The sequence below is a fragment of the Cryptotermes secundus genome, unplaced genomic scaffold, assembly GCF_002891405.2.
Source record: "Cryptotermes secundus unplaced genomic scaffold, Csec_1.0 scaffold682, whole genome shotgun sequence".
Classification (NCBI taxonomy): Eukaryota; Metazoa; Arthropoda; class Insecta; order Blattodea; family Kalotermitidae; genus Cryptotermes; species Cryptotermes secundus.
Genome location: NW_019730110.1, coordinates 1,560,957 through 1,573,143, shown reverse-complemented (window position 1 = coordinate 1,573,143; position 12,187 = coordinate 1,560,957). Strand labels below are relative to the sequence as shown.

The 12,187-nt window shown below is 43.7% G+C and overlaps 1 protein-coding gene and 1 pseudogene across 1 annotated transcript in view; both read left to right on the top strand.

Annotated features, from left to right (window-relative positions):
* The first annotated feature begins 484 nt into the window (after positions 1–484).
* Positions 485–12,187, top strand: part of LOC117282450 — a 55,860-nt gene continuing 44,157 nt past the window's right edge. Inside the window, exon 1 of the mRNA XM_033752158.1 lies at positions 485–902. Within this exon, the coding sequence (XP_033608049.1) occupies positions 749–902 (154 nt within the window). The 5' untranslated portion in view covers positions 485–748. The remainder of the gene's footprint in view (positions 903–12,187) is intronic.
* Positions 6,573–7,479, top strand: LOC111866200 (annotated as a pseudogene).

Genomic DNA, 12,187 nt, shown 5'->3' with positions numbered 1-12,187 from the left:
ATAGTATGGATTACAGAATATATAGTAATAGTAGCCTTGTGGTAGGGGTACATTAGGCTGTAGGCAAGTCCAGGGCCCCCGCTCGCCCCCGCCCCGTCAAGGTATTGATTTGGCCGTGGATGGTAGTGTGCTGTCGCCACCGCCGCTGGGTGACCTGGTATCCTATCCAGCCAGCCAGCACTTCTCGCCGGTATATCGCGGTTCTCGCTCGACGCGCTAACCCGCTCCAATACCAAGTTCACGAGTAAGAGATTCATTCCTTGAAACGTTCCATAAATCCCATTGTTACATTCGCTAGGTGCAAGAGGAAGCCAATGTTAAAGTGATACTGGATATATCCAGTTGTGAAAATGCTCAACTCACGAAATATTATTTTAAAACGATATAATATGGAACATTAAACAAATATGTTAGGACATATAAAACGTTAACAAAAAAGAAAACATGAGTGTTGACGCCACATGTATAAAAGTGTGTACAGTGATTTAAAAAATTAGGAAAACAAAAGTTTCCTCTTTTTGAGGGGGTAACTATATGTTTCGTAATCGAGTTTCTGGATGTGAATTTCAGAATTTAACTTCAATTTTCTAATAGACTATTGCACGAACTGTCCTTTGAAAATATTGCTACAGGTATCGAAGTTTGTACAGCACATGTTTGTGAAAACAGACCAGATGTTTCATCCACAAAATAATCCACGAAGTTACATATTAACGAGTGCCACGGTGAATTAAGATCGAATTTCAGGATGGATTGTTGCAACTATATGGAGTACCGTGGACACCAACATTATAGTCAGTTGTATCATCATCATAATACTTATGCACCTCACGGATATCACCTTCCGTACAACCAGCAGCCAGCATGCTTCCAGTCGGAGGAGCCATCCAATTACCATACAGGTGGGCCGATAATATTTCGGATCAATACATTTTCTACGTGAGGTTTCGTATGTAAACCTACAATGAAATACGTTACGATAAATTGCTACGTAAAGAATACGTGTAAGATATACCAACCAATCGTGTAAGAATTGATAAATTTACCAAAAGAAGTTATGATATAAATATAAAACTGAATTCGTTTCGAACTGGAGTTACAGATATTAGTTTATTATCTTAATTTTTAGAATGATACGAAATCGATTTATTTTTAAAATTGAGAACGAGTGTTTTTGTAGGGACAAAATTCTGGGAAATACTTAAAGTTCTTCTTGTGCCGTATGTTTACGAAATCTGGCACGAGTTCATTACTCCGACTACAATGTCTCGAATCCAAATTGTGCCAGACCAACGAAACGCAAAGAAGTTCTGCAAGCGTACGTCAATACGGCACATTGTAGGAAAAACGGAGATCAATACAAAGGATCGCTACTGCTCTGTGATAAGGTCCGCGCCGTTTGCGGGGTTTGAAGTGCGCGCGTTACGAGTTGCCTGATGTCATAACAAAGAGGCTAAATCAAAGAAAGACCAGTCGCTATTGCAACTGGAAATTACGTGNACCCTGAAGATGGGGGCGATACGTTCCTCCGAAACGTCGGTTAACACCACATATACACGGTGCCAAATCCCAGAAGACTGCTTTCTTCATAGTCACCGCCGTGAAAGCCTCAAATCTAACACGTAATTTATTGTTACTGTTGTTGTTGTTGTTGTTGTTATTATTATTATTATTATTACTACTACTACTACTACTATTAAAAGTAAGTAAGGTATCCTATAACAGGCCGTGGAGGCCCATAGGGTTGTGAGATGTTGAGGTTCCCACATTTTCTAGACAATCGACTCATAGATGTCAGCCTTACGCGCCGGCCGCACTTTACCCCCAAGAACATTCCAAATATCTTCTTGGAACTCATTTCTGTTAGAGGCTGAGTCGACCACAAGGCCATGGTGCGACTGGAAGGATTCGGTCAATTGAAAAAAAAATCCAATGACCTACGCTACTATTACTATTACTGGTACTATTATACTTTTATATTATCAAAGAATGCCTAGAATCAGACGTTAAGGGAGGAACATAGACTGAGGGTGTTTGAGAACAGGGTGCTGAGGAGAATATTTGGACCGAAGAGAGATGAAGTGACAGGAGGTTGGAGAAAACTGCATAATGAGGAGCTTCATAACTTGTACTCTTCTCCAAGTATAATTAGAATTATCAAGTCAAGGAGGATGAGGTGGGCAGGGCATATAGCACGAATGGGGAGAGAAGGAATCCTTGTAGGATATTGGTGGGAAATCCGGAAGTAAGGAGCCACTGGGAAGACCAAGACGTAGGTGGGTGGACAATATTAAAATGGATCTTAGAGATATATGATGGGATGGTACTGACTGGATTGATCTGGCTCAGGATAGGGACCAGTAGCGGACGCTTTTGAACACGGTAATGAACCTTCGGGTTCCATAAAATTCTGGGCAGTTCTTGAGTAGCTGCACAACTGGCAGTTTTTGAAGAAGGGCTCAGTTCCATGAGAGATTATCAAGGAATGTCTTCTGTATGAGACCCTTCTCGTACCTCGACCATGAGGCTCTTGGCCTAAAGACTTCGAGAAAATTATACACGAAATTTCTTCTTCGTATTATGTATCATATCATTATTATTTCATTTGCTCTGGAATATGATACCGTGTAGTCTTGTGTTTACAGACGTTTCGGAGAAACATACTGCCTTCATCTGCAGGACAGAAGTCTTTAGGATAAGAAAGCGGTAAGGCCACGTCATGATCATCATTCAAACGGTTTAGGTTTTTGGCCTGTTCCGGCTTCAAAAAAATGCTTCTGGCCCTCTCATTTGTGGGTGTCCTCTGCTTGTATCACCAAGAGGTCTATACTTCATAACCCTTCCTAGGATTCTTTCTCATTTAATCACATCATTTTTCCCGATATCTCTTAATCACGGTCGCCTGAAACGCCATGTCCTTGCAACGTATCTTCTGTAGGAATTTGTATACTGCTATTGCACTTATCCCGCAATATAGTAATCTTCATATTAACAGACATAAGATTTTCGAATCTCACATTAGTTATGCTTATTTCGGGAAACTTCTTCGCTTTTCATGGGCACATACAAGGAGCCCTTACACTTACAAGAAAGGGGGCCGAATAACAGTCGACATAGCGACTAGGGGCCGGTCTGCACAGCTGAGGAACTGAACTGTGAGGCCTGGCAGGAGCAATAGACCCTTCTTCTTCACAGCGTCCAGACCGAGTCCCACCTATGCTCATAATCAATAGCCACCGTAGGTAAATAGTAAAGTTCTCCCTCTGCTTAATTAATTAATTAATTGCTACGCCATGAAGACATAGAGGAAGTGGAGGTATAGGTACATCATTCTTGACCTTGGCACTAGATGGAGGTGTTATCAGTTTCACGTCCCGGCCGTTTTACCCTAGGGGGAAAGAGCCCTCTGTACCCATTGGCTAGGGGCTGGATGAACCTCAAGTTTAGTAAAGGCGCTATGAAAAAGAGAAAAGTCTCTCGCCTTAGATGTGAACCCCGGCTATCAAGCCCACCGCTAAACCGACTGAGCTGGTCCGAAGGTAAAGTGGCCTGAGCGTTAAGCTGACCACTTTCCTCCATCTAGTGCTGAGGTTCAAAATGCGTAGAGCTCTACTCCACTCCCTTAGACGTCTTCATGGCGTGATGCTTAGTTGAGGAAGATAACTTTACCTTTAACCTTACAGATATTAGCAAGTAAGGATCTTGACTTTAGCTTTCGAAGTTGAGGTATTTTTAATTCTGTGCGTCTGATGCGTTTTCGAAAGGTTTACTGTGGCCACTGTTGTCAGACAAGGTACTGCTGTAACGTAACTGTTGAGAGACAATATGAACCATACACTGTTGCGTCATCAGGTCATGTATTTAGCTTATTTGTCTCTCAGCGCCTTGTGTTTTGCTAATCAGATATCTCTGGTGTCAAAACTGCAGCTGATTTATGACACACTGACCGTTATGGGGCCCATGTGCTCTACATTCTCATGTTCTAGAGCAGGGGTCTCCAAACTTTTCGAAATGCGACCCACATTAGGTAATTCAGCACTTTCAACGGGCCGGATAAAATGAGAAATTAATAACTCTAGGTATATGAGTTTTATTGAAAGAACAGAATTTCATAAACTAAATACAAAGTACGTGAGAATAAATTATCGTATATTAATTACAACAGACAGTAGCAGCAAATGCTCATATTTTCATCACAAATTATAATAAAACAATTAATGTGAATGATGGAACTCTTTTTGCATTCTTAGAATCTGATTAAATTGAGGTTCAAATTTTGAAACGCTAATCACAAGTAGCGACTTTAAATGTTCATCGGATAAATTTGCCCTGTATTTTGACTTGATGTACTTCATCTGGGAAAAAATTTGTTCACACAGTTTGTCGTCGCAAAAATGGAGATAAATTTATAAGCAAATTTCTTTCAATTGGGAAATTGCTCAGAGTTCAGAAATTTATAAAATTCGATCAAATTTCCTTCCTTGTATTTGTCTTTAATATGATAATTTTCCTGAAGTTTAATAATTTCCATTTGAATTTGACTTGGGACATCTGCAGCATCACAGTCAAACGGATTTTGAAACAATCTAATTTCCTGAGCACTGGAATCCAAATCAGCAAATCGCTTCCGAAATTGTTCTTTCAAATCTGAAATGACTAAATTTGCAAACGAGGAAGGAAATTCTGCTTCACCCTTTTTATGCAACTCTGCACAGTATAGCATATGAACAAAGTTACAATTTTTCACTTGGCTTTCCAGAAGTATCAACTTTGCTCTGAATGCCTTGATAAGTTCAAATAAATCACAGACTAAGTTATTTTCACCCTGCAACTTTAAATTCAAATTGTTCATATGGTTCACCAGATCAGCAAAAAATGCTAATTTCCAAAGCCACTTGGTATCTGATAAAAGTGGTTCGTGATGGTTTTTCTCGGTAAGAAATATATCAATTTCATTCCTGAGCTGAAAGAAGTGAGAAAGAACCTTTCCACAGCTAAGCCATCGAACTGCAGTATAATATGACAGGTCAATAAGCTCGGAATCACATTTACCAGTACTCATTGGAAAATGAGTTCAATTGGCGCATTTCTGCACAATTCTTTCGCGGGCCGGATAAAATCACATTGCGGGCCGTGTGTGGCCCGCGGGCAGTAGTTTGGATACTCTTGTTCTAGAGGAAAAGTCCAATAATAGTCAACGGAAGTTAATTGCCTTCCTACATTCATTCTCCTGTTCCTTTCATAGTTTCAGCTAGTTACCACCTCTTCCTGTTAAAGAAATTAATTAAGTCATATATTTTTCTTGCAGACGATAGAGTTTCGAACAAGGAGCTATCACAGTCGTGCGCCCCGCAAGGGGTGGGGGAGTCAGAAGAATATTTGTTTACAGACTTACGTTTGTACCCTTTGTGATCGCCTTATAGAGTCCAGGGTGGGAGACTATTTTATAATTTTAATTTTTAATATTTGGCATTTTATTTCTTTTTTATTCGGATTTTTTCCCCAACAAATGTAGGGTGTAAAAGAATGCCCACAATTCGGTGGCGCCCATTGGACATACGTACGTGACAACTATTACAAAAATATCCATAGTCTTTGTACAATGCTTAAAAGAAATACGTTGAGAGTTCAAAGCTTGCGAATATATGTGCTATGTTTAAAGTACACCTACACGTAAAAGGTAAATTCTGTCCCTGCGCTCAATTAAGCACCACGCTATGAGGACGTATGGGGGAGTGGAGGTATAGTTCTTCGCCTGCTTATATCAAGATTAAAGCTAGTCTCTTTGTACGAATATTAATAATGTAATTGCTGTTTTAGAGCGATTTAACGATGTTTTCCATTGTCGAAACTATATAGTGCCGATTGTTGTAATCGTAGTGGTTTATGAGAATGATCTTCGTGAAGTTCACAAATTTTTAAATAATATTGTGACATGTTGCGCAACGGAGGAACCCCCCCATCAGCAGTGACGTGGCGGGTGAGTCAGCGCTCCGTCACCCCCCCCTCCGCACGGCGACGTAACGCGCAACGCGCGGTGACGTAACACGGCGCGAGTAAACAGCGTTGCTAGGCTATACGCAAACACGGCGACGTGGCACCGATTCCTACTGTGACGTGTCATGCAACGATGTAGTTGACGCGGGTAACAGACAACAGCGAACGGAATAAAAGCCGGCTGAGCGGTAAGCGTGAGTTAGTTGTAATGTGGCAGCCGCCGAGTTCAGTTGTAGTCGAGTTAACTTGTAGCCGTCCCCGGAGAGAGTTAAAGTGTATCAGCGGCCGAAGACAGTTCTCCAGTCAGCAGTGAACGATTTCTCAAGACAGCTGCCTACGAGTTGCATTGAATTGCGGTAGTCGCCGAGTTTAGTTGCACGAGCTTTTAGAGCTTGTATTTGTCGTATTTTTATGGTAATCGTCTTAGAACTTTATGAAGGTTTTGAACGGCTTTGGATCTGTTGTGTATTACTTTAAGAGGGGTGTATGAAGTGTTGTGGTGTACTGCTAAATAACAGTTCAGTATTCATATAAGGCGTATTCGTCATTACATTACTGTGGGATTCTTTATTGCAATGGCTCAAAATGCTGAGAAGGCAAAGACAACTTTAGCTCGATGGAGGGCAGCCCAAGTTAGTGGTACAGGAAAAGAGGAAGAGGAGACCATATCTTGCATCCGAATGTCATGATTTACCTAAAACTGAGAAGTGGAGAATGCAGATTATTCGAGAAATAGCCAAGAAAGTGGCTCAGATTAAGAATGCTGGACTTGGTGAATTTATGATCCGTGATTTGAATGATGAGATAAACAAACTTCTCCGTGAAAAGGGTGATTGGGAGAGACAGATACGAGAACTTGGAGGCCCCGATTATGCTAAAGTGGGACCTCGTATGTTGGATCACAAGGGCAAGGAAGTTCCTGGGAATCGTGGTTACAAATACTTTGGAGCAGCCAAAGATTTTCCAGGTGTTAGAGAGCTCCTTGAGCAGGAACCACCACCACCTCCTAGAAAGACACGTGCCGAGCTCATGAAAGATATTGATGCTGATTACCATGGTTATCGAGTGGACGATGATAGCGTTCTGACACCACTTGAGCAAAATGAAGAGAGACAAGCAATAGGGAATGCAGTGGCTGATTGGAAATTAAAGAAGGAGATGTCCATTGATGGAAAAGCTGAAGGCTCGGGTCAGCCACACGAAGAGGAGGAGGAGAATATTTATGCTGTGGCACCAGAACCAGATTCTGATGAAGATGAAAAGCAGACATCAGAAGAATTACTGCAGCCGAAGTTCATAGCATATGTTCCAGTCCCATCACAGCGGGAAGTAGAAGAGGCACTATTGAGGCGTAAAAAAACAGGAACTTATAGAGAAATATGCTAGCGACAGCTTAATCAGTCAGTCAGAAGAAGTTAAAGACTTGCTAGGAGTTCATACATGAAAACAGTTACTGATAAACTGATGTACCAAGAAGAATTATATGGGAAAAATGTATTGATAAGATCTTTTATTTGATGTATGTATGAACTTGTTCCACTTGGTTGCATACAATTTATGACTGATACAGTGTGTCACATCTTGCTTTGGGAAAGCATGGGTGATGTCAACTACTACACCATGAGGCAGATGTCTCTTATGGCATCACAGACTCAGTTACTTAAGGACAGGAAGTGTCTAGGTATCAAGCAAGAATAAGAAATAAAATGTTTAAGTGCTAGGCAGTGACCTGTTGTAGAATCTGATGGCTGAAATTGTGTTGATTGTGCAAGTATTGTACAGTAGTGTTAATCCTCTTTTTCCTAATTTTCTTTTGTCTGGAAAGAAGAAGAATGGATTTAGGTTAAAATTAACCTAAGAATAACTATTTGTGCCAGTAATTAATTTTAATTTTCCAAAAATAATTTGTGACTTTGAAGTATCAGTGGGTGACAAAATAGTGTACTCCGTTTCTTTAATAATTCCTCAGAAGTGTAATTGTATGGTGTAGCTCTTGTGCGTGCATGTGGAGGGGACGAAGAAAGATTCAGCTACTTCTGGGAGGGCAGGAGGTAAACGAGACCCTCCGACAAGCACTAGAGCTGCAGGCCGTACTGTTAGCAGCTAGATCTCACGAAGTTAGCACCAAGACATACCGGAAGTGCCGATCGCCCCCCACCCAACGACGAGACGGAAGGCAATCAGGGTGCTGGAGTTGTGGAAAACTGGGCCACTTTGCGAATAACTGCTCCTACGAAAGGAAGGCTAATAATGAAATGCGCCGAGAACATGAAGATAGACCAGGCAGATACACACAGGAATTGCCAAGAAGGCACAAAGAACACACGAACAGGAAGGGTACCCAATCGTCGGGAAACGAGCGATGGCCGGGGGAGAAGGGCGAACGCCGGCATATGCATTAAGGCCCCAACACTACGCACTCACCGTCAAAAGGGTGAATGCCAACCACAATGAGATGACGGCCTGGAAAGAGATACAGGCAAGTCTATAAGGAGGAAAGCCGGACTCGGTGGACACGAAACCTGCGACGGCACAACAAGAAGAGGTCCCCATAGTGATACCGGTCGGAGTGACGATGGTCTGCCAAGAGAAGGAGGCACGTCTAGAAGAAGTAGAGCCAGCCTCAGTGGACATGATACCTGAAGCGGCAGAACTACGAGAGGTACCCGTAGAAGACGCCGAAATAATGCCGGTTGGAGAACCGAAGAAGGAAAGGCGTAGGGACCGAAATCAGCGACGAAATAGAAACACTCCGAAACGGGGACGTTGTGGACCCCAGAAGAAGTTGGCCGTAACCCGCAGAGGGACGAGCCCCCGCGTGGAAGTGGCTCGGCAGAAGAAAACCAGGAGGAAGGTGTCCCGCTGTGCAACAGTGGCATGGCGTCGGAGGAACACCTTCAATAAATCTTGGACCCGAGGGAATTATGAATCCCGGATGAAGTTGGCTGCCACATACAGGAAGACATCCCGTCGCGCGACAGTGGCACGACGTTGGAGAAATGCCTTCAAGAAGGAAACTCCCCAGGGAACCTTCGGATGCCGGAGAAAGGACTTGGCGCCACGGCAGCGTACCAGCAAGCGACTGGAAGACCAGGAGAAACGACGACGTCAGCAAGTGCGAACAACACTTCAAGTGCTGTTACGTCGGCATAAGGAACTTCCGAAGAAAAACATGATCAAGTGATCAAGAATTGGACCTTATCGAGGGATCGACCCCCTCCGAAACGAAAAAGAAGCAGAGCAAAGAAGAGGAGCCGGTAACGTAGAAGCACCGGCCGCCCGAGCAAGTACGAAAGTGATGGATGAACGTGATACAACTGGATCTTCTGGCGAGCTGAAAGGAAACCGTTCGAGACGAGCAGGTCTTAAGAGGGGAGCGGTTATAACAGTCGGAGAACAATAGCTGCAAGGAGTAGCCCAAATACCAGGAGACGCAGAAAGCACAGCCTCCAAAGAAACGGAACAGGGGTGCACCGTTAGGCTATTCGGGACGAACAGCCTTAAGGAGTGAGCAGTGTGACATGTTGAGCAACGGAGGACCCCTCCCCACCCAGCAGTGACGTGGTGGGTGAATCAGCGCTCCGTCACCCCCCCTCCGCACTGTTACGTAACGCGCAAAGCGCGGTGACGTAAGACGGCGTGAGGTAACAGCGTTGCTAGGCTATATGCAAACACGGCGACGCGGCACCACTACCTACTGTGACGTGGCACGCAACGACGCTGTTGACGCGGGCAACAGGCAACAGCGAATGGAATAAAAGCCGGCTGAGCAGCCATCAAGAGTTAGTGCGTGATCAACAGTTCTCAAGGCAGCAGCCTGCGAGTAGAGTTGAAATATAGCAGCAGTCGCGAGAAGAAGACCCGAACGCGTGGTTACAAGATTTCATGTGACAGTGTGCGATAACTAAGAAGTGAGCGAGCGGAAGACTTATTGTGTGCTTTCGAGACTTAGTGAGTGCTGTAGTACAGTTATATTTGGAGTGTGTAATTCAGGGAGACTTGTATTGCTCCCGCGTTATTAATACGTGAAGACTCTTGAAGATAGTGTGAAGCGATTTGGTTGTAGGGTTTGTAAAGTGTGGAAACCCGTAACGTTGTTATAATTAATTGTAGCCGAGATTTGTAGGTTGTTAAATAAACCAATTAACGATCTCTACGGCGTATTCAGTAACGAAACACGTTACAATATATTACATTAAGGGTAAGATCATTTGAGGGCCGCGCCATAGCTCAAGCGATTAGTCGCTGGCTTTCCACCGCGGCGGCCCGGGTTTGATCCCGGGTCTGGTCAAGTGGGGTCTGTGGTGGACAAAGTGGCGCTTGGGCAGGTTTTCTCCGAGTACTTCGGTTTCCCATGCCAATCTTCATTCCACCAATTGCTCCACAATCACCCTCACCTATCATCTGGGGCTGGTACAATAGGCAAGAAGTGGCCGCAGTACAAGCGACTTAGTCCCACCCCACTAGCAATAAACAAAAAGTTCATTTAACGTGAGATAGGGTTTACTGTCATGTATTTCGTTGCCACTTTTGTTACAGTGCCTACATTTGTGCATTAGGATGTTCAAGTCAAGTAGGGTGAGATGGGCAGGGCATGCAGCACGCTTGTAGGAGTTTGGCGGGAAAGCCAGAGAGAAAGAGACCACTAAGAAGGCCTTGATGTACGTAAGAGGATAATATTAAAATAAATCTTACATGGCAGAAGGTGGTGTGGACTTGATTAATCTGGCTTAGGATAGGGACCAGTGGAGAGCTCTACTGAGCATGGTAATGAAGCCACTGATTCCATGAAATATTGGGAAATTCTTGAGTAGATGAGCGACCGGCGGCTTCTCAAAAAGCATTCAGCTCCATGAAGTTTGCGTACCTTTGTGTGTTATTTATTCTTTAGGTCCTGTTGGTGTCATGTTTCGTTCTAATATATCATAATTATTCGTCATACATTATATCTACTATCAATTTCCAGCACTGAACTATTTCACCGGAATTAGCACAGTCATATCTTTCGAGGTCTAGTCTCTTTGACGTATTGCCGCGAATTTCGAATGTCTGTGCATTTACCGATCTCTGAGCACGCGCAAGCCGTCACCATGACAGAACTGTAAGGCTCAAGCAGCTTTATGCATCACACTGACGCTAAAGATGAGAAGTGAATCATTGTCACAGAATATCGGCCAAGGACACAGGCTCTCACAATGGGATGTAATGGTGATCCGGCATATCTAATGGGCTGATTGTCCAAATTTAAATTTCAATCATTTGTGCCTACTGACCACAACGACTAAGGGTGTACATAATAGTGTCAGTACGCGCACATGAAACTAATGCTCATTCAGAAGTTAATAGTTGCTCAGCTGGTCAACAAATTGACGTTACTTTGTGGGACACGGAGGTTCATTACCCTGCTGACAAAAGCCAACCTTTGGTCCCTTTCTTGAGCTGGATGAATGCTGTGGTATTTTTGGAACCATTTCAGTATTCTCCCTCGTATTCATGTCTTCCAAGAGTTCGCTTTCTCTCAGATGTTCACACTAAACTTCACAGGAATTTATCTTCTTTCTCGTGTGTGATTCATGACCGGATCATCTGGTGGTAAATATTATTCCCTTAAAGAATAATATTTAAGAATTTAGACTAGAATTCTCTGGATCTGGATGTGTCCCAAATTTGTGACTGCAGTTAACGAGCCTTTGTTAAAGGTAAAGTTGTCCCTGTGCTTAAATAATTAACACTAAGCCATGAAGGCGTATGGGTGAGTGGATGTATAGATCGAAATTTTCTTGACCTAAACACTAGTTGGAGGTGAGTGGTCAGCTTCACGCCCCGGCAGCTTTACCCCTGGGGAAAGTTCCCCTGGTACCCACTGGGGACTGGGTGGGCCCCAGAGCCGGTCTGGATGACATGCAGAAGTGAAAATTTTTGCTGCCATCGGGACAAAACTCTCATCCATCGGTCGTCCAACCGTCAGCCAGTAGCTATACCGACTGCATTAACCCGGGTCCTCACGTCCAGCCGTCAGCCAGTCGCTATACCGACTGCACTAACCCGGGTCCTCACGTCCAACCGTCAGCCAGTAGCTATACCGACTGCACTAACCCGGGTCCTCACGTCCAACCGTCAGCCAGTAGCTATACCGACTGCACTAACCCGGGACCTCACGTCCAACCGTCAGCCAGTAGCTATACCGACT